Genomic DNA, 23091 nt, shown 5'->3' with positions numbered 1-23091 from the left:
CCCCATTTCCTTTTTATTTATTTATGATTCAATATTTAATGCATTACTTCATTTTTAATTTAGTTAGGTGATATATTTATAGATTTGCCACTTTTTTGTCTAGTACTCCCAGGATTCTCTTTCAGATAAAGTTCATTGGGACAACACAGGTAAGGTCTACAGGTGACACACAGCAGTGCCTCTGGTGGGAATGGCTGGTGCTGTGGTGTATTATTGACACCACCTTTTCTTCTCCACAGGTTACGATGGCACGTCTGAGGCATCCACCATCCGCCTCCCTGACACTCCACACCAGAGGGTAAGCCGCCATCCTCCTCAGTGTGTACCTTCACCTTTCCTCTCATCATTCCTCTCTTCCCAGCTACTCATGTATTACTCATCTTGATATACCTTCATCTTTCCTCACCTAGCATAACCTCACTTCTCATTTCTTCTATTCCTAGTTGCTCAAGCACAGTACTCATTTAGCTGTATCTTTCATCTTTCCATTCTCCCTTCTATTCCTATCACTCAGGCACTGTTAGTCATGCTGTCTAGACCATATTCTGAAGCACTTCTGCCCGCACCTCCACTACTTTCAGAAGGCTTTATTTGAAGCTACATGAGTTTTCAAGGGTGTTTTTACAGCTCAAGTGACAGATTAACAAGACTTCTACATTTTGAAAAGGAGAAACAGTCTTGAGAACCCAGCTTATCATCTCTGTGGCCTTTGAAAATAGTCATGGTGAGAGAGCAAGGCATTTCTGAATACTGGCCTTTGTCTTTCTGTTCATTCTTTTACTCTTTTCTGCTGTGCTTCTCTATTATCCTCTCAGATGTTCCTAGTTACTCTGGTACTCTTGTCTTGCTGCTGCTCTGTGCACATGGGATGGCTGAGTGGCTGGAGTGATTAGGTGATTGTTATATGTGACTGGTTGATTGGCAGGGGAGTGTATGGCTAGCTTTTTAACTCACACACTGCCTGGTTGAGCTTCTGAGTGGCTAGATGACTGCCTGGCTGCTCTCATAGTTGCCTGATGGGTTGTAAGTTTTGGTTGATCACCCATGTAGTTGAATGAAAGGTTTGCTTGTATGGTAGAGAGAGAGAGAGAGAGAGAGAGAGAGAGAGAGAGAGAGAGAGAGAGAGAGAGAGAGGTGTGTGTGTGTGTGTGTGTGTGTGTGTGTGTGTGTGTGTGTGTGTGTGTGTGTTTACCTAGTTGTGCTTTATGGGAAAAGAGCCATGCCCGTGCTGTCCCATCTCCATATCTTTTGTGTGTGTGTGTGTGTGTGTGTGTGTGTGAGAGTTTCAAGGACTAATCAAAGAGCGTTTTCCACAAAGTAGTAACGCTGCAGTGCTGTCTGTCTTCCCCCTTCACAGATCTTGTCTCTATACCAGAGTGACGAGCTTCAGGAGTTATAGTGTTTCCACTCCTACTTAGCTTCCATTATTTTCATGGCTGTCAAAAATGCATCAGCCTGTCTTTGCTCTGCACTCAGTTCAAATTTTGGACACCAAAATTCACAACTTTGCTCCTTTACTTTTTTATTGTCTTGATTTGGCTTTGTACTGATATGTTCCTGAGCCACAAGTTATCTATGGTTATTTCCTGTGCAGTTTGGTCCTTTCTCCACACTGCTCCTTTGTTTTTTCCATTTCTAAATTTCTTTCTCTGCTTGCGAGGGCACCAGTCACTCAGCAGTGTTTCTCAAGGTAACGTACTCACTCAGGGCTGCTCAGCATGGTAGTCTAGCAGTTCCACCTCACAGTAGTGTAGACATGCCTGTGGCTTCAGCACTACAAGGCTGCAACACAGTCTTGGGCTTGTCATAGACTGCAACATTCTTATGACAGTACTGATGTGGAAGTGACTGAGACGAGAATTCACTCCACTCAAACAATAATACTGGTGTGGAAGTGACAAAGAGACAAGAACTCACTCCACTCTAATGACAGTGTTGATGTGGAAGTGACAGAGACAATGAACTCACTCCACATAACAACAATTCTGGTGTGGAAGAGACATTAGGTATTATTCATAGGAGTTGGTGGCCTCCATTTACTATAATTTGTTTCTTTTTCTGTCATTTTTCAATCAGCAAACCCTACAGTCATGACTTTCCTGAAATTGATTAGATCTTTCATCACCCTTCCACTGCCCCATACTTCACCAATAAAACTAAACGTAATCTGATTTAACCCACCCTGACCTAACATGGGCTCCAAACCAACCAGTTATCACCTTTTTGGTAGCTTCAGTAATGAATATGCACAAATATAGGAGGAGGTTGCGTGTCCCTGCCCTGTGGTTTATATTTGTAATTATATTTATTCATATAGTATAAATTTCTCTTGTAGAGTATACTGACTTAATTAAGATAATGCAGGAAAGGTAAACCTGTAGAGTCCTTTTGAGATTGCCAACTCTTTTGCAATAGTATTTGTCAGGCTAATGTAAGTGTTTTGGTGACTTGACAAGAAATCTTTTTGCTCCAGCATGAAGATTAGTTAAGTATGCCAGTGTATCATTTTCTTAGTCCTGTGCTGGCTGTGGCAATAGGCAGTACATTTATAGTTTTTAAATTATGCACCGTGTGGTTTGAAGTGGTGCAGTGTGACACACATCTACACGCACAGCACACCATTATTGTCATCAAGATCACTATAGATCACTGAGGATGTACCAGACAACACTCAGTCTTTATCAGATGAATCTCCTCATTCCTCATGTGTAGCAATCTCGTCTACACTATAATAAAGACACACACACACACACACACACACACACACACACACACACACACACACACACACACACACACACACACACACACACACACACACACACACACACACACACACACACACACACACACACACACACACACACACACACACACACACACACACACACACACACACACACACACACACACACACACACACACACACACACACACCCTGGAACAAAGGAGAGAAAGAGATTTGATAACTATCTACAAGTTTGTGAATAAAATGGAAGAAGTAGATAATGACAAACTGTTACTAAAAGAAACAAGAAATCATGAAAGTAGAAGGGGACAACTGCATAAGTTTAGGAAAGGAAGGTGTTTAAACAAGACAAAGAAGAATAGTTTTCCACAAAGACACATTGAAGTTTGGAATGGACTAAAAGAAGATGACAAGTGTGCACAAATTAAAGGAAAAATTAGACATGTATAAATATGGAGAAGGGACCACATGAGTGTACCTGAGGCCCTGTAAATTACAACTTGGTAAATACACACAGCCTGGTGGTGCAGTGTTTAGAGTGCCTGATTCACAGGTGGGGGGCCCCAAGTCTGATTCCCAGGACAAGTCAGGAACCTTTGGACTGACTCCTTTTGTTGTGTAGCCCCTGTTCACCTAGCAGTGATTAGGTTCCTGATGTATGTCAGGAGTTGTGACCCACTGCTTAGGAAGGAGAAACAAAATCCTGAAAAAAAAAAAAAAAAAAAAAAATGCACGGGGTAGCCTGACCATCCTGGGCTTGGTCTGCCAGGCTGTAAGTGCCAAGTGGCAGCCAAAGATTGTAATGTTGAAACTTCCTTTTTTGATTAATGTGTGTAGATTTTCAGCAAGTAAGGATGCCATTACTGTACTTACTTGAAATAAACCATAAATTGTTATTATTATTACACCTGCTGTGTACGAGAGAATTTGAGGATACGTGGGAAAACTGTGAGAGAAAGATGCCTAGATAATGAAATAATATAGCTTTCTCTTTGATAATATAGACATAAGGAATAAACTGGACAATGAATTAATAAAAGCAAAAAAAATGTGCTTAGATTAAAGGAGAAGTTGGATAGATATAGATAAGGAGACAGAGCCTCACAAGCTGAGTTCAGACCCAGTACACTACAACTAGGGTAAAATACACTCACAAATATTCATATCTTTCTTTTTGCATGCATTAAATGTCTGATACAACTCCTGGGTGCTTTATGTTGCGTCATGAGGTTGCTGGCTGCCCACTACAGGCTACAGTCCAGGGTTTAAGGTTGCTACACCGAAACACATCAATCAGTGTCTTTATATCAAATTTTCAAACTAATTCTCTTCGTGTTTTTCAAATTGCCTGGGCACTCAATGGAACAGTTTTTGGTGCTGCCCTTGTTGTGGTGGTGGTAGTGCGTCTTAGTGGTGGTGAATGGGTACACAGGACTATTCTACTTGTATATACAGTCATGGTTGGAAGTTGAGCAGCATATCACACTTCCAGTGAGTCAAGTGTTTCCCCTCAGTTGTAGGTTCTTAGTCTGCCAAGAATCAATCAATTATCAGGTTTTGGAAGACTGTCACTTGATCATACTACAAAACATGAAGGGAAAATACTAAATACAGTAGAAGTGAATGCAAAAAACTTCCTCAACCTGTGACCATGACTCCACCTGTGCAATGTGACACAAGAAGTACTTCCTCTTGACTCAGTGTTGTGTCTCGTGTACATCCTGTGATTTTCAGGTTATACTAGCTTTAGTTGAATTTTGTAGATGTTCATTACAGGTCCCTAATCATTGTATGAGTTTTACCTTATAATAGTGTCAAAATTGTCTATTACATATTAAAAAATTAATACCTTTGTATGGAAAACTAAAAGATAGCTTTAAATGACAAACTGAGAACATCATGAGTCTTCTCTGTTTTTCTGATATTTACATAATGCAAGTGACTTTCTGCTTCCTTTCATTAATAAGAGCTCCAGTGGTGCTAAGCAATGATATCACAAAGTCTGGTGAATTTCATGTCTATAAATAGAATAGAAGATAGTTTGCAGGCTAATGAACTGCACTGTATTAAAAGGTTCAGGAAGATCAAGAACAGGAGATGTGATAGATGGAGATAGTTTCCCTGGTAGTCCTTTCTTTGTCTGAAACTTGTGTAGAATATGACATCACTACTCTGTAGAATATGACATCATTACTTTGACTAAAACTTATGTAGAATGTGATGTGACTTCTTTGGCCATCTGTACATTAAGGCAAGACATCAGTACAGTGTGTTGCTCTGCTGTGCTGGTGGAGATGGAGCCTCACCCTCTCCTCTTCTTGCAGAGCCTCCCACTTTCCCGCAAGGAGTCGTACAAGGACCAGCGGAAGAAGTACCGTCGGGAGAAGAAGCGAGTGGCGCGGGAGTTGCTCAGCACACTCAAAGACCCGGCGGTGGTGGTGCTGGCTGACTGGCTGAAGGTCCGGGGCTCCCTCAAGGGCTGGACCAAGCTGTGGTGTGTCCTCAAGCCAGGCATGCTGCTGCTGTACAAGAGTGCCAAAGTGAAGGTAGGTACTAATGCTGCTGCTGTTTGGGTCATGATTCTTATATTTTTGTCCATCTCTTGGTTTTAGTGTCTTGGCTGTTGTGTCATTGCATGTAGTTATTTTTTGCTCCTTCCTTTCTTCTCTATCTACTGGGTTTCTTTTACTGGATTCTCCTGATATGTGTTTAATTCATTTTCTTTCTATAAAATTGTTGCTCTGCTGTTTTTTATATGTAAGATTAGCCCATGATATCAAATGTCCCAAACTACTGAAGACTAATATACTCCTTGTGGTGGTGTCTGGAGCCTCTCTGACTGGTGTCATGCCCCCACAGAGCAGTCACTGGGTGGGTACTGTCCTGCTCAACACCTGTGAGCTGATAGAGCGCCCCTCCAAGAAGGATGGCTTCTGCTTCAAGCTCTTTCATCCACTGGAGCAGTCCATCTGGGCCACCAAAGGGCCAGAGGGGGAGACAATGGGTAGGAGAATGGCTTCTGTTGCCAGGGATCTGTTTGTTTAATACATCTTGTTATTGAGTATATTGTTAACTGAGATTTATTTGTTGTATTTGTTGTAATTATAAGGTGTATTTCTGTACTCACACAAATCTCAACAATAACAGTAGTATTGTGATTATTTTTTATGATCAGCAAAAGATATTTAGTAATTTGTGCACCTTTATATGTTATTAATCAAGTATAATTGTGTTTGTTGTGTGATTATAAGATGTGTTTGTGTAGTCACATAATAACAATAATAATATAACTTGATTTTTTTATTATCAACAAAATACATTAAATAGTTTCTCCATATTTATTATTTAATTAGCCAAGCAGAATGTACCTTGTTTCTCAGTAAATATTCTAACTTGTCCATTGCCTAATTTGTGGGAGTGGTGCATAACAGTGTGCTGTTGTTCTCAGGGGCCGTGGTGCAGCCTCTTCCTTCCTCACACCTCATCTTCCGCGCCCCGTCCCAGGCCGCGGGCAAGTGCTGGATGGATGCCCTGGAGCTGGCTGTGCGCTGCTCCTCCATCCTCATCCGCTCAATGACCTCATCCAGCAAGGCAGACAACAACACCCTCACCTCATCCACTCTCACTGCTAACAAGTGGAATGAGTCTGATTATGAGAAGCATTTTAAGGATCAGGGTGAGCCTCTCTGTGGTGATGTGAGTGTGAGAGCGAGTGTGAGTGCTTGGTGCAGACAGTGATAGATCAATACACTGGATGTTTTGTGTATATCTCCTGGTGTTTGATAGAGCACATGATTTTCTCTAGCTGTATCAGAGTCAATGTAAATGTGTCACTAGATGTTGTCCTTTTTAGTGTAAAGAGCTTGCACAAGGTGTCTTAGATGTTGAATCATGTGTTTCTCTCTTTCCTTGTCTCACTCTTTTTTTCTCTCTTTCTTTTTTTCTTCTCTTTCTCCTCTCACTCCTGACCCTCTCCTCCCACCCGTTGCCTGGTTACCCCTTTTTTTCGGGATTTTAAACTTTTTGTCTTTTTTTCTGTACCTCCTTTGCATGCCATCACCCTGCTGCCCCATGGCTGCCCTTCACTGCATGGTGGATATATCGTGCTGTGGTAATGTAATTTTCTTCTTTTATATATTACATTGTAAACATTTTTATTTATTCGATGTTGATATATTGATTAATCACACTTTAAATTTGTTTTTGTGTGGCACTTATGCAATTGTAATACATACTTGTAACTGTAACTGGTCGGCACTGTGTGTGTTTATCTCTTCCATAATCTCTGTAATTTGCCAATCCCTTACTTTAAACAAAAATGGTCTCCACTTCCATCGGCCTCCCTCTGGGCCAACGCACATCACAAGTCCAGACATATCAGATGACTCCAGCCAAGGTGGGCTCAGCCCAGAGAACAGTCCACTGATCACACCCCAGTCCTCGTGGAGGGAATGCGTCATCCAACTGACGGGGGTGTCCAGCCTGGAGGGCACCCCAACACACAGACCCTTGGCCAACCTGGGGATCCAGCGCGACCCCTCGCCCACTCCGTACTACCGCAGGCTGGCAGCAGCAATACACATGGCTGACCAGGAGCTGAAGGGTGAGGTACCAAGCAGGAGACAGTCCCTCACCCCTGATGATGCAAGCATCACTGACTGCTCCCACACTAACACTCCAGACCTCAAGGGTAACAGAAAGAAGAACTTTTTCAAGCTCAGCCCCAGGATTATTCCAAAGACTCCAAAGAAAGCTAAGAATGGTAGTTACTGATATGTAGAAAAATGCATTTGTTTTTAGGGTAATTACTGATAATACATTCTTATTACATATATACGTATGTATATATAAAATACACAACCCAAAGTACTTGAGGGAAGCTACTTTATTGTAATAGTATTACATTTTCCACTGTGTGGAATTCAAAAAATTCCCTTCAAGTCCTTGCTGTAAAAACAAGAAGAGAGTTGTACCCTCTCAGGACCCACCCATCAGAGACCACGACCTCCACACCCCTCAGTCATGACCTTGGGTTGCATATGCATGACTTAATCTATTATGATGTGTGAAAGAAGATTTATGCAAACAGACTGCTTGACATTATTGTCTTGGTATGCCCTGTGTCTTAATTCACTGCATAACAACCATGTATTTGGCTTCCACAACACAGAACTAATATTTCAGCAATATTCACTCTGGCTGCTGATGATAACTGTATCACTGCTTTCCATTGAGAAGTGTTCCAAAATATCTAGGTGCACTGATACTCACAATTGCTTTTTAGGCAGGAAATCTGCAAGGCCAAAAACTGGTCATAGTTGCCAACAGCTAATGGAAATGCTGCATACAGTACTCTGCTTGATCTTATGCCTGCAGAGATTTGTCCTGTTTGCCACCGTCTCCCAGTGTCCCCACCCCAACCCCCTCAACCTTCAGACCTCACCCCCCACCTCTCCTGAACCCCAACAGATCTGGATGACGCCAGCCACACAGACGACAATGAGTACCACAGGGAGTCAGGCCATTTCTCTGGCGCCGAGCCCTTGTCGGGGTCTGAATCAGAGTCCGAGGATGGCTCCCACAAGGGCGATGAGAGACATGACGAGGAGGAGGAGGAGGAGGAGGAGGAGGAGGAGTACGTAGATGACCTTACGCCGATAGAGACTGCATACGTGTCCAATAAGGAGGGGGAGATGGGAGAGGTGAGTGGCCTGGTCAGTTATGTTCAGGTTGTAGGTTGTTAATCGTCACACTTTTTCTTACTATTCACTGCATATTTTTCCTCTGGTGTTCTCATTTTTCACTCCCTAGGTAAGCAGAAACTCAAGGCAAAGTTTTGAGATGAAACCAGATCTAGAGTTTTGATTCTGTACTGTAATAAAAGCCACATACTAATATAAGCATAATAATGTTTTGATTTTGTGTCGTAGTAAAAGCCACCTTTTAATATAAGCATAATTAAAGAATGATATCTCTGCTTCTGTAAACAATAAGACCTTCAAATCTGATCTAAAATAAGCTTTTAAAAGTTGTTCCATAAAGATATGCTGCATATTTTCTTAAACATGTTGTTATTCAGAAGTTTGTCTGTCTTGTATTGTGCTGTGTAACTTTATTATATGTATCTTTGTTCTTCTGTGACCTGTAACTTAACTGTTCCCTTAAGATGTGTTATGCTGTGCTGGGTTATTTTTCTCTATCTAAGATCCACATGTTGGTCTTTGGCCTGTAACCCACTGTTCCTCTAAGGGCTGTTTGTGTATGTGTGTGTGTGTGGGCATAGGTACACACATAGACATACGTTAAGTGTGTGCGCGTTAAATGTGTGTACTATACATGTAGTGTAGAGCCCTAACAAAATTCTGTTCTTCTAAGACATGTATTGCGCTGTGTCAGGCTGGAGAGCAGGTGGAGGAGCTGGAGGAAGAGAACAAGTCCCTCATCTGGTTCCTCCTGAAGCAAGTTCGGCCAGGGATGGATCTGTCCAAGGTGGTGCTCCCAACCTTCATCCTGGAGCCTCGGTCCTTCCTCGACAAACTCTCAGACTATTACTACCATGCTGATCTTCTGTCTAAGTGAGTAGTTGGGGAAGTTTTTGCCAGAGAAGTGGACTCAGATGTTGTCTCTTTGCTTGAATATGACCTCATTGTTGTGAAGCCATTAAGTCAGTCAGTCAGTCATTCAGTCAGTCTATAACTTCTAGCTTTCGCTTTTCTCTTGAAGTTGAGTATGAATGAAATGTGCTCATAAACTTTTACTTGGATGAAGTATATTGCTTATTTATATTTATCAGGACACTGTAGAAATTATTAAAGTCATAGAGTAAGATCTCATGTCATGCCATAAGTTCAAAATATGGCATCAGTTTTCATAGTGTGCATATTTATGTCAAACTATAATTTTTAAATATCTTTAAAGATCAAGAAAATATTAGCATGTTAGATGCATTCATAGGTGACATGGAAATTTTGTATTAATGTTATTGACTGTTCAGAGAAAAATTTGATGTATGTGTGTGTGTGTATGTGAGTGAGTATGTGTGTATTTCATAGTTCTATTTATGGAATAGTAGTGTACAAGATTGGACTTGATTTCCTGTTGTTCTGTTGTTGTTACATTACTTTTATCAAATTTAATCTAAAAAGTCATGGATGTGTAAATGTGTGTGTGTGTGTGTGTGTGTGTGTGTGTGTGTGTGTGTCTCAAAGTTGTGTTGTGTGTGCAGGGCAGTGCAGGAGGACGACCCCTACACCAGGATGAAGGAGGTTGTCAGGTGGTACCTCTCAGGGTTCTACAAGAAGCCAAAGGGACTCAAGAAGCCATACAACCCTATCCTTGGTGAGACCTTCCGGTGCTACTGGCGACACCCCAATGGCTCCCGCACCTTCTATGTGGCTGAGCAGGTGCGATGATGCTGTCTTGTTCATCTTTTGTGTTGTCTTGTTATGTGTCTATACTTAGTGTTGTCTTGTCATGTATCAATATTTATTTAATTGTTTCCATGATTTTTATTCTTTTGTGTTGTTATGTGTCAGTACTTGTTTAGCTATCTCCATTATTCTTTTTGATTACCTGTCTTATTTTTGTGTTGCAGTGAGAAATGTAATGTCTTGTTATGTGTCAGTATTTGTTTGTGTCCATTATTTTCCTTGATTCAGCATTTATGTTGTCAGGCTGGTGACTTTTATTGTTGTTGTCTTGTTCTGCATTAGCATTTGTTTGTATCTTCTCATTATTGTATCTAATTGGTTCCTGCATCTCCTGTGTGGCCAAGCAGGTGCACCAGTTATGTAATTTATTCATGTCTTATTGCATTTTGTTCCATATTGATATTTGTTTAGCTCTCTGTTATTTTTATTGACTCACATCTTCTGTGTGCCCAAACAGGTGTATTTATAACCTCTTGTGTTCATTTTTCATAGGTTTGCAAAAAAATATGTTTACTTGAAACTTTTTAGATTTTTATTGATAAATGCTTGTTTTGTATCTTGTTAGTCATGATCAGATAAAATCACCTTATTTGTAACTTAGAAAATGTGTAAACTGAATGATCATGAGTTACAGGTTAGTTTTATTTGAGTAAATGAATGTGATCAAATAAAATGATGTGGGAAGAATAACTACTGCAACTTTTTCCATTTTAAGTAACTATATATTTCTCTGCAATCTTTCTTGGTTATTGAGTTCAGAGTTATGCTTGTTTAGAGGAGTTTATAATGCACGACAAACTCATATCAGCATTTCTCAGTGTTCGTGTCATTCCAGGTATCTCACCACCCGCCAGTGTCAGCTCTCTATGTAACAAACAGGCAAGAAGGTTTCTCTGTCAGTGCAACAGTTTTGGCAAAATCCAAGTTTTATGGTAAGTCTGGTGACAGGGCCACTAGGGTGAGGTTCTGAAGGCCTGTCCACACCACTGAACAGGCACTGCTTGCTGAGCAAGTTTCTCATGCCTCTAAAGCAGTGTTATCATCTGAGGTAAAGTTGAAGATCCTACACTTCTGGACAGAGCCCATCAGGCTGTGCCCTTACTGGGCAAAGTCTGTTGTAGTACATATACAGCACACTGCTCAAGAGGTGGTTTTGTCAATCAGTAGGCAGTAGGTGGGTGCCAAGGTGTGAGTGCTGTCTCACCATGCTATCATTTCTCCACTTGTAATGTCACCTCTGTGCCTGCCACTCACCCTCCCAGCCTGTGTATTGGAATGGGATATGATAACAGGGTTTGCCCGTCGAGCACTGCCTGATAGTGTGGACTGGCCTTAAGTGTTACCTATTTAAGTACTATCAGAATTTATCTAGATTTTGTACATCACTACATACACTCTTGTATTTTTTACTGTTATTTTGCACTGCCAGAGTATTATGTTTACCTATCTCATTTTTTTCTGTGTTGGTATTTACTTTAACTAGACTTTGCTCATCATTAGATTCTTATATAGGTAAGAACTTCATTTGCAGTTATTTTCAAGTAGCCATTATTTTGCTCCACCAATGCAGTGCAGTAATTCAGATGCACGGAGATTATCTGAATAATTTTCAGTTACAGTTTGCTTACACACACACACACACACACACACACACACACACACACACACACACACACACACACACACACACACACACACACACACACACACACACACACACACACACACACACACACACACACACACACACTCTTGTCACCTGCAGGTAACTCAACATCAGCGATACTAGATGGCAATGTGCAGCTGACCCTCCTGCCCCGAGGGGAGGACTACATCATGAACATGCCCTATGCCCACTGCAAAGGCATCCTGATGGGCACCCTCACCATGGAGCTGGGGGGCAAGGTGACCGTGGAGTGTGAGAAGACCGGGTACAAGACAGAGCTAGAGTTCAAATTGAGGGTAAGTGAGGCTGCTGCTTGAGTGTACTTTGCTATTTTTTGGGTTTCATTTTATTAGGTTACTGTTGCATAGAAATTATTAGTAATTTATGAATATATTTTTCAGCCTTTCTTGAGTGGGTATGACTCAAACAACATGGTGAGTGGCAAGCTGAAACTGGGCAAGGACACTTTGGCCACCCTGGAGGGCCACTGGGATGGCAAGATCACCCTCACTGACAAGAGGACTGGGGTAGGCAGCCTTTACTCTCCCTTTGTTGTGTACCAAACTTTAAAAAATTGGCTCAAGTTTGATTTGTGTGATGCATCTTTTTTTGCTTTCATTCCTTGCATCTGTACTTCAAGTCCATCTCTCCATCTTACTCACTGTCTCTTCCTCAGCCTTCTCTCTTCAACAGATGTTGTCTAGGAGAAGGTAGAGGTCCATGACATAAATAAACTTACACAGGCAAATGTGTAAATAATGATGAAATAGATATCAATAGAAAAATCAAAACAAAGATAAAGTAAAATAGAGTACAGACAGATGGCATTAATTGTTTCTTGTTATGCATGACCACCACCAGGAGGAGGAGGTACTCTGGCATGCCACTCCAGAGATCAAGTCTCAGCGGCTGCAGCGGTTCACCGTCACCATGGAGCAGCAGGGAGCCTTCGAGTCTGAGAGGCTGTGGCAACTCGTTTCGGCAGCCATCAAGTCAGACGACCAGGTGATATCTTACTTCCTGATGCTACTATTAAGTTGTGTGTATAAGACTGTATGAAGGAGTGTTCCACTATGGTATGCTGGTATGAGCACAAGCAGCACTGCAGTGTGAAGTGAGGATGTGTCTCTTTTCTCTGCCTTGTGAGGGACAGCTGATTGTGATTTATGAATGAGTTATTTTCCTTAAAACTATACTTTAATAATTCATAAATGGTTTCAAGTATTGTAGGTAATGATTCTTTTTATATTTTGATAAATAAAAATATCCTTAATTTGCAAATGTGGTAAAACAACAAAATTTATTTTATCTACTTTGAAAATTTTTGAATCATATGTTTGTAAATTGACATCTGCCCTATAAGTTGCCATGTGCAGTGTGGGATACAAGGTGCTGTGTGCAACATGAGCTTTTGTGTGTCTCCAGATGGCAGCAACGGAAGAGAAGACCATCCTGGAGGAGGCTCAGCGCAGCGCTGCCAATGAGCGGAAGGTCAAGTGCGAGGAGTGGGTCCCTAGATATTTTGGCCAGGTTAGTCATAGCAACATTGTCTTCTTATTGTCTTTACATTATTAAGTGCTGCAAGCTTATCCATTTCTAGTTTCTGGTGTTAGTATCTTCTCAAACACAGAATATTGATTGAAGTGTATAAGGTTTTTGAAAATAGGCAGCATAAAATATAGGAACATCTTTTCTCCTCCACACACACAACTTGCAAGAGTCAGACTGAAAATTATGACAGTATCAGTGTAGGGAGAAGTGACTGATGGATTGACTGACTGTTTTAAACCACCACAACAGTGGAATCATACATGGGTTGGGGGGAGATGGATAGTAATTTGTAGTGTGACATTCCATTGTATGTTGTGGCAGGACCTGGTGCGGGGCGTGTACGTGTACAAACACTCTGACCTGCGGCCCTGGGACCCCCGGACAGACCTCTTCCAGTATGAACACAACTACGTCATTGCCACCAAGACCAGACACAAGGCCCCCATGATCAGGACAGCCTCCATCGTCAGTGTTGATCCCAAGTGTGAAGTTAATGTGAGTGTGAGTACACTTTGTCATGTGTTTTGGATTCTAGATTCTAGTTCATGTTTCATTGATATGTTATTTATCAGATTCTAGAGACCAGGATATTTTGATTTACATTTATTGTAGTGTTTTTGGTCACTTATTTAAATGATGTAGAGACAAATGGGAATTTTTTAGTGATATCAGTCTACATGTTTTTTTTTATCTGTTATTTAACTTATTATAGAAATATATGAATTTTCTTTCTTTTTCTAGCAACCAAAGACCTCTTGATCCATATTAATGTTTTCAGTACTTATGATCAGTTCCTTTTTTAAATTTAGAAACTGATGAATGATTTTCTTTCTTGTTGAAGTAACTGTTTAAAACCACATGTATTGGCAGGAACAGGTGAGTAGTAAAATTGATTAAATTATTGAATAAATAGTTGTGAATCTTGGTAGGTTTTAACAGCTACTTGTGGATCCTCCTCATGGGAATTATAATTAAATTCCTTTTCTTACTTTATTATGAGACCATCCTTTTAGCAGTGCATGACTTGCATGTTTACCTTCTGAGGGCATGCAGAGGTGGTCTGCTGAGACATAATAACACTTGTCTTGGCTGTTGAGGTGTTAGGCTCCACCTGGTGATGTGCAGAACACCTACAACCATGTGTTGTGTGGGTGTGTCCAGGTTGTGCGTGTGGCAGGAGTGGAAGGAGTGCCAAGGCTGCGAGGGGTGTTTGAGCGGGCTGATGCAGAGGAGACCAGTTCAGGGGACCATGACGACCTGCAGGACGTGACAGACCACACGGTGGGCAACAGCAGCGTGGGCAGCGCACCATCACGGCCAAGCAGGCAGACCATCAATGTCACTTCCAGGTGAGTTGGTCTGGGCATCACTGTTTGCTCCTTGACTTTATTTTCAGGAAAGATAAATTTATACATTCAGTAATTTCTCACTGATAATATATACATCTGTTAACACAATGAAACGTTGCTCTAAAACTGCTTTCCATTCACAATATATCAAATTTATCACCCAACACTTGTATCTTCTCTGTGTGATATTTCTTTGTTAAGTGAGAACTGTCTGTTGCCACAGCCTGCTGGACACCCTCAACAAGGTGTCAGTGAGCCAGGACCTGCTGGTGGTGGAGATGAAGGGCATGAAGCAGGAGCTGGAGGCCCTCACACTGCGGATCTCCTCCATGGCCACCAGGCAGCAGAAACAGCACCTGGAGCGGCTGGACAGCGGCCTCTTCTCCATGAATTCATGGTCCTCCATCCTGGTGGCTCTGGTGGTGTACAGCCTCATCAAGTGGCTGGCTGAGCGCCTCTGGTTGTAGCTGGGAGGACGGGGTGGTTGTTTGTGACTTGTTAAAGATCATATATATATAAATCACTATAAATATATACATATATACATAATATATATTTATGCATTGGTTGGGATGAATATAATGTTAACAAGATATCAGATTGACAGTATAAAAGTTGCCATTAATGAACTTGTAAATATGCCACCTATTGATTTTTTAGCAGTAGTTCTCCCACACATTGTTATGAAGGGAAGATAAATGATCTATCGGGATAAGATTCCTAATAAGGTAGGCATTTCATTCCTAATTACAATTACTTCTCATAGAAGTAGTAAGTGACACAGAGGGCCCTTCAGATTCTATTCATTATAGAGTATCAAAAATTTCTGCCTTATGCTGTATCTATAAGTACCATCTTGCAGTCATTGTTGCACACTGTATTCATTGCTACCTCTCAGGCATCAGTTTGTACAGTCTGGATGCTGGGGGTCTGTCTGGCCAGCCTGCCTTGCCCCAGCCCAGGGACAGCAGCAGGAGTGTGAGGGAAACACTCACTCCTTGTACTTCAGGTTCATGCATTTGAGTCTCTTGTTGTTTAGGGAGAGGAAGGTGGGGCAGCAGATCTCTCTTATTGACTGTATCATACCTTTAGTTCTAATTCAGTTCTCTCCACTTTTATCATAGACATTCCCTCTCCTGTAGAGAGTAAGATAATCTCATGTCACCCGAACGTCAGTTGTAGGATGTTCAGTGGAGCACCTCTCATCCTTTTCCTCTCAATTGCTCATAGTAGAATTATTTCCTATACACCCTTGCCATTCACACTCATGCATCTTGCTCACCCCTTGCCTGCCTGCCTGCCTGTCACCATCATCATCACTTCCCTGCAGCTAGTGTGTTCCTCAGACCAAGTAGTGATTCACCAGGTAGGCAGCCTTTTATCACACAGGTAGTATTTCTCTAATAGAGATTGGTTTGTATTCTTTATACCTAAGGTATTAATCTAAGGCCATATAGGAAGGTTTTCAATCCATTGAGGCCGTGTATGGGTCGTAAACTTTTTTGAAATGTTGGAGTTTTGATTTCTTGTTTTTCTTCTATGATACAAAACAATGCAAATCCTTTTTCAATTCTGATGCAAATTGTGGACCAGTAGTGTGAAATTTGCATCAAAGAAGAAAATGCGTTGTTGTTTACAGTAAGATAAGAGTTCTATGCATGGAGGAGGGAAAAAGAAGATGGACACAGGAGTGGAGTAAGCCAGTGTTATGTGGACAGTGAACCAGCATAGATGAAGGATGTGAACCAAGTGGCTCTATTGGGATTGCTTGGTACTGGGTTCTTGTGGGATTGAGTGTTGGATCATCATATGGGGCTTATCAAGGGACTTGAATTTGTCCTTTACCTGCCTAAATAAATAAGATGGGCAATGTAGGTTTAGACAATACACTACTGAATAATAATGTAGGGGAGAGGACTAGAACACCTGGAGTCCTTGTCACCCTCTCAGGTATTAGCATTTTGATAACTCTTAAACTTTTTTTCAACTTGAAAAATCTTGATTTATCTCTGAGATTTTTACCTTGGTGTGGAGTACTTTGATGTGTTCATGTGTTGACCAACTGTCACTTGAGTGTGTTGAGTGACTGATGACTGACTGGAATGAGTTGATTGGTTGTCCAAGTGATCTTCCTCTCTATTGTGTAAGTGATTCTCCTTTATAATGTCTAAGTGATGTTCCTTTATATTGTTTTGTAATGATATGTGTACAGTGACTGGTGATTCATGTCTGGTGCGTTGTTTTCTCCTCTGATTGGTTGGTTGGTGATTGTCATGTTTTGTTTTCTTGTGTCTTGGTTGCTTTCAATGCTTCCCTTATCCCTGCTTGGTGTGGGAAATAAGTTAATTGACTGTGTGTGTGCATATATGTGTGTGTGTGTGTGTGTGTGTGTGTGTGTGTGAAGTTAATAGTGATTGCTTCAGTTTGCCATCTCTTTTTTTTTTGTGCCAAGTTTCTTTGAAGGTCAGTTTCATGTAGTTAGCTTATATTAATATGTTTTCTACCTGATTTTTATTTATTTATTTTTTTTATTTACTTATTTTCTAGAAGAGTTTGTTAAGTTTATGTTTCAATTGATACAGGGAGCTGCCTTGTATGTGCCAAGTGGCCTCTTTCACTGTTCTTATATTTTTGTGTTGTTGTGTGACCTGATGTGTTGTGTGTGTGTGAGTATTTTGTTAGTTCTTCATAGTGTTGTTTCATGTCATTTACCAGAACCACAGGATCTGATGTACAAAGAAAAAAAATTCAAACAATGGAAGACCCAGGTACAGACATGTACACCTGTGGATATATAGGTACATAAATGCTTTGAAATACACAAAATATTGAAAGCATACAAACATACACATAGTCAGGAAATAACATATACATGAGCTGGAACTTGAAGAAGAAGAAAGAGAAAAATTGTAAAAAGCTTTTCTTATCTTAAGCAGCTCACCTTTTGCACACTTGATAGACAAATTTTGCACACCTCTCGTTGCTTTGTACTGCTACTTCTTTTTGAAGGCCAGCTCTCCGATGTTATATTTGATACCAGCTGTATCTAATGTTAAAAAAGTAACCCATACATATTGCATTGTTATGCTGCCTGGGAAGTTGTATGTATTAGTAGTTCAAGGCTCATTGGTTACTGCTTGGGTTGGGACAGCTCACAGCCAGCTGCGTATCTTCTAGTCTTAACACCGTATAAATCACTCCTACCGTAAGTTAAGCCCCCACCCGAATGATAAGTATAGATACATAAGTTAAGGGAGATAAGAATCCAGAATCCTTTTTGTCGTGGCGCTTACACACACACACAAGACCCGTGAAGTGCTTTAGCAAGACCAGAAACATCATTATGTAGATTGAGAAAAAACTTGACACTTGTACACTCCCTCTAGTTACTTACTTTCCTATAACTAGTGTTTGCGTTGTGTTGGTTTCCACATATCAGATACACCTATGGAGATAAGCATGTGGTCGCTGATGTGCATAACAGATGGCGAGTCATCTGAGACCCTGGAATATGTTAGGTGGTGTTGATGGAAGAGAAGACATGTAGGGATAGGGATGGAGAAAGGACCGACTAGTGACCAGCCTCTTGGTGCTCCTGAGGGAGAGGCTGAAGGGGCCGAGGGAAGTGTAGCGTGTAGGTAGTTGTTGTTGTGTAGGTTGTAAGGGCACCAGTTGGCAGTGAGATGTTTATGTTAGATGCACCCCAGAAACACAACAGATGGTAGGGCAAGAATTCTGAATGAGGATGTTGTCTTAAGCTCTTACGCTGCCCACTACTGTTTGGAGGGTTACAGCGGGGCAGGTTCAGAATTACTGCTCTATTTTAATGTTATATACAGATGTACTACTACATGTAAACACCTGTTGTAATTAGATGAGTAAATTTATAGCCTGTGCTTTTTATATTTAAAAAAAAATGTTGACAAGTGAAAAATACTTAAAGGAAGGTATTTTCAGCTCATTGCAATACAGGAAAGTAACTTAAGGCAATGTATTAACAGTGTACTATGAAGAGTTATTATTTCCTTCTTGTTGACAGACAGTACAGCCCCGCGTAAGATATTCAGGAACATAGTAAGTATTAGGGTGACAGGGAACTAGTGTGTGAGCGATGCTTCCCAGTGTGGGTAGAGAACATTCCAGTGTGTGTGGCAGCAGTGTGAGCTGAGTGTTCATGCCAGTGAGGTGCTGCAGAGCCTGTTGTGCCCTGGATGTGGCTGTGACGTGCCAGCCAGTGTGTGTCTATCATGGTGGCATGAGGCAGTGCAGGGCTGAGGCACCTTGGGAAGCACCAGTGTCTGGACAAATGGTATTAAATATTGAAGTGCAATATGTGGCTGCCAATGTGTTTGGGGAGAGAGAGAGAGAGAGAGAGAGAGAGAGAGATCCCTGTATGGTGTATTGTAAGCTTCACTATTTATACCTGTCATTGCTACCTTGCAGAAGTACGTATATATGCATATACATACTACTATTGCTGTATATTTATTTATGATCTGTTACTCTACCCCCAGACACTACTGTAGCATTTTTGTGCTATTAGAAGATTACAACAGCAAACTTTTCATTATTTTACACTTAAGGATGAAGATAATGAAAAAAAAAAAACTACTTTGTTCTTCCTTGTGAAAATTTAAATCTATTTCTGTACAGAATTTGGTAACGTATATAATACAGATGACTATTTCCCAGTGTGTCATTTCCCTTAGGTACAGCAGGTGAGGGGCCAGGCGGGGCAGACTCGTTACAGGCAAGCACAAAAGTATCAACCACTTAAGAGCGCCCAGTTATAGGTAATGGCCATATTTAGGGAACATTTTGGGGCGAAGGGTGGGCACCAAGACCCAGAATAAACGTTGTTGAGAGGGCTTTCATACATATTTTGGTAAATTACTACTGAGATTATTTTGTTATGATTTGAATGAGTGAAGTAAGGTTTAATTAGCTTGATATTATCAGTTAATTTAGGGCATGAGTTATTTCATTTATTTATTTATTTTATTTTTTTTTCAGTTGAATTCTCTCTCTCTCTCTCTCTCTCTCTCTCTCTCTCTCTCTCTCTCTCTCTCTCTCCCTGGGAAATGGAACGCAGATAAAGAATATTAGGAAATATTTCTGCGATGAAAACTGAATAGCACAGCATGGGTTTGAAGCAGGCCTGTGTGAGTGTGTGTCGTATCTAGCTCAGAAAATAATAAATATGAGTAAACACCCAAAAAAAAAAAAAAATCTTCACAATATTTGGAAAGACGGGTATATATGGAAAAAGCCTAATAATAAACAGAGTACATACACTCACATATAATATATATATATATATATATATATATATATATATATATATATATATATATATATATATATATATATATATATATATATATATATATATATATATATATATATATATATATATATATATATATATAAGATCACCTGAAGATCCGCCACCCCAGCCGCACTCGGGGTGGCAGATCTTCAGGTGAGACAATCTGGGGTGGCGGATCTTCAGGTGATCCCATACTTTTAATGAAGTAAACTTTTTTTCTGCATTTTTTATATCCACTCAATTTTTTAATGCGTTCATGTTGTTAGGTTAGGTTAGGCTAACCTAACCTAACCTAACCTAACCAAGTGAAAGAGTCAGGGGTGGCGGATCTTCAGGTGAGACAATCTGGGGTGGCGGATCTTCAGGTGATCCCTTTGGGGTGGCGGATCTTCAGGTGATCCTATATATATATATATATATATATATATATATATATATATATATATATATATATATATATATATATATATATATATATATATATATATATATAATATGAATAGATTTGGATATATGAAAAGATAAGTAAAAAAGAATATGGACATGATAAAATGTATGAAAAGACAGGTGAAAAGACAGTGAAGTAGGTGAAAAGATATGAGAAAAAGAGGATCGAAAGATATGGACAGATAGGCTAAACGATATGGAGAGGTTGGTCAAAATATATGGACAAATAGTATCTATTATATTTTAGTATATAAATAGTATATTAAAACATTTCACGGATCACATGAAGATTAAATGCCTTGGCTATTTTTGAAGTGGGTGAGGCGTGGACAGGATCTGTGATATTAGATTAGGTAACCAAACATAACTAAATCTGATATTTTAGTCCACATAAAAAAAAAAAGGAAATAAGTAAATAAATAAAAAAGATAAACAAATAAAATAAAATATCTGGGTTGGCTTATCTTCACGTTATCCCATTACACTGCTATAAACATGCATTGTAGTCCCTGCCATACGTGCCACCATTACTGGAACCTCGTTGGCGGGCAGAGGCAGAATGTGACACTGCATCTATTTCTAAACACCCATCTTGGCCTAGTTAATGCATCTTCAGAAGTAGTCACGAAAGAATGACCTAAAATAAAGATGCAGTAAAATTATATGTATTGATGCATATATGTTGATTTGTCTCTAGTATTATATTAAATAAGTTGTGTTCCGGAGTGATACTGATTACGTCATCAGCGTCAGAAGTCATTGAGGAACTGAAGAGATTAGATGTGTTTCTCTTATTACTTCGTTGTGCCTTACATACGCGAATCTAAACCCCAGTGAGGTTACAGTTACCACGGGATGGACTCAGGACTTTACTCACCACGGCAGAGGACAGTGAGAGGGCCGTGGCGTGGAAGGTACAGTAAAATATTCTTGTCACTGTTAGCATAAGATTGGCCGGCTGTTACCTGTAACATGGAAATACATTTTACATGTATTTATTTATTGGTTCCATGTTGACTACCTACAGGACCTTTGTATGTTGTCTATAGGAGCTCTGTTGCGTAAAAGGAGAAAAAGAAAAAAAAGTTTACTAGTTTAGTGTTGAGGTAAATAATGGGGCAGGAAAAAGGGGGTAGGGAAGTGGGGGTGTTAACGAGTAGTTAGGTGTAGACGGTTAAATCGTTAGTGGATAATAATGGCGTAAACAGCCGCTGTTGTTTTCAGAGACGCTTTTTAATACGCGAATATTAACATGAGTGAGGTTTGGGTTACCAGGGATGGACTCGCTTCCTTTAATTCGGCAGGAGAGGGTAGGAGGGGGCGTGCTGAAGTGCTGGAAAATATGCTTACCTGTTAGTTGTCTGCCCGGCTGTTGGGACGCGCCTGAAATATTATTGGTTCTACCTGTATTTATTTACTGTTTACGTTTACCTGTTGTGTGTCTCAGCTTTGCAGCGTGAGAGAGGGAAAGAGTTCACTTGTTTAAGTGTTAGGGAAATAGTGGCTCGAGTCAGGAGGGAAGGGAGAAGGAAGGGAGGAAGGAGTAAACGAGTAGCTGTAAATGTGCAATTCAGTCGTTAGCGGGTACGAGTAATAATGGCTTAAACCTCCGTGGTTGTTTTCAGACGCTGTTTACTTGATCTAGACATGATGTGTTTCTTAATGGAGATACATTTTCATTAATATTTATGTGCGATGTAAAAGTTTTCTAAGAGCGGACATGCACGGCACAGGAAACGAAAAAAAAAAAAAAAAGTTAATGAAAACCCAAATAACTTGTTGGCGCGAATGTCTTACTATTATACACTTTAATTAGACTCCATACAAAGGCGCTCTTAAGTATTCCCTACTAATTAAAACAACAAACAAACATATGGGCAAATTTAGCTGGTAGCGGACGAGATCTTTTGCCTTTATAATCTAGTTGGGCTTTACACAAGGGTGGACAAAGTACTGTGGTAATTTAAGTAACGTAGTGAAGTGGTTGCAGTGAATAGCCAGCATCTTGGGAATCTAAACCAGTTAGTGATGAATATTTGATGTCTAGCAAACCATTCTTGACTGAGTTAGTGATGGGGTGGGTAAGTGATAGGCTGCGTTAGTGATGGGGGTGAGTTAATGATAGGGTGAGTTAGTGATGGGTTGAGTTGGTGATGGGCGAATTGGTGATGGGATGAGTTGGTGATGGGAGTGGATAAGTGATGGGGTGAGTTGGTGATGGGTTGAGTGGGTAGGTGACGGGTTTCTCTAAATATGTGAGGAGAGAGAGAGAGAGAGAGAGAGAGAGAGAGAGAGAGAGAGAGAGAGAGAGAGAGAGAGAGAGAGGATTGTAGAAATAGGCTAGGAGACTGAAATGTCCTCTCTCTCTCTCTCTCGTTAATGAGCGAGAAAAGAAGCAGCCATAACTGGGGTCTTGTTATACGGTTCCTTTCCTCTTCCATATGTGGGTAATTACTCAGTGACGTTTGGTTTATGCCAATTAAAGCAACTTCTGCAGGGAAATCAGCTTAGGAATTCAGGATTTAATTTAGATTTTCTTGGTTGTCTTCCGCAAGTTGCTCCTTCGTCTT

General features: G+C 40.5%; 1 protein-coding gene across 18 annotated transcripts in view; it reads left to right on the top strand.

The window, feature by feature from the left end:
* The window catches only part of LOC135109643 (oxysterol-binding protein-related protein 8-like), an 85671-nt gene extending 66239 nt beyond the window's left edge, over positions 1-19432 (top strand). For 10 of the 18 annotated variants that reach the window (XM_064021135.1, XM_064021132.1, XM_064021134.1 and 7 more), the window contains 16 exons: positions 240-298; positions 5074-5295; positions 5609-5753; positions 6198-6425; positions 7122-7511; positions 8219-8451; positions 9125-9324; positions 9975-10152; positions 11015-11111; positions 11945-12141; positions 12247-12372; positions 12707-12850; positions 13271-13375; positions 13718-13897; positions 14558-14745; positions 14969-19432. In XM_064021135.1, the coding sequence (XP_063877205.1) occupies positions 240-298; positions 5074-5295; positions 5609-5753; positions 6198-6425; positions 7122-7511; positions 8219-8451; positions 9125-9324; positions 9975-10152; positions 11015-11111; positions 11945-12141; positions 12247-12372; positions 12707-12850; positions 13271-13375; positions 13718-13897; positions 14558-14745; positions 14969-15212 (2936 nt within the window). In that variant the 3' untranslated portion in view covers positions 15213-19432. Of the gene's footprint in view, positions 1-239; positions 299-1244; positions 1691-5073; positions 5296-5608; positions 5754-6197; positions 6426-7121; positions 7512-8218; positions 8452-9124; positions 9325-9974; positions 10153-11014; positions 11112-11944; positions 12142-12246; positions 12373-12706; positions 12851-13270; positions 13376-13717; positions 13898-14557; positions 14746-14968 lie in introns of those variants that run through there. The other 8 variants (XM_064021136.1, XM_064021144.1, XM_064021143.1 and 5 more) reach the window with 6 other exon arrangements.
* The last annotated feature ends 3659 nt before the right edge of the window (positions 19433-23091 follow it).

The sequence above is a fragment of the Scylla paramamosain genome, chromosome 19 (assembly GCF_035594125.1).
Source record: "Scylla paramamosain isolate STU-SP2022 chromosome 19, ASM3559412v1, whole genome shotgun sequence".
Classification (NCBI taxonomy): Eukaryota; Metazoa; Arthropoda; class Malacostraca; order Decapoda; family Portunidae; genus Scylla; species Scylla paramamosain.
This window is presented reverse-complemented; position numbering and strand designations above follow the sequence as displayed.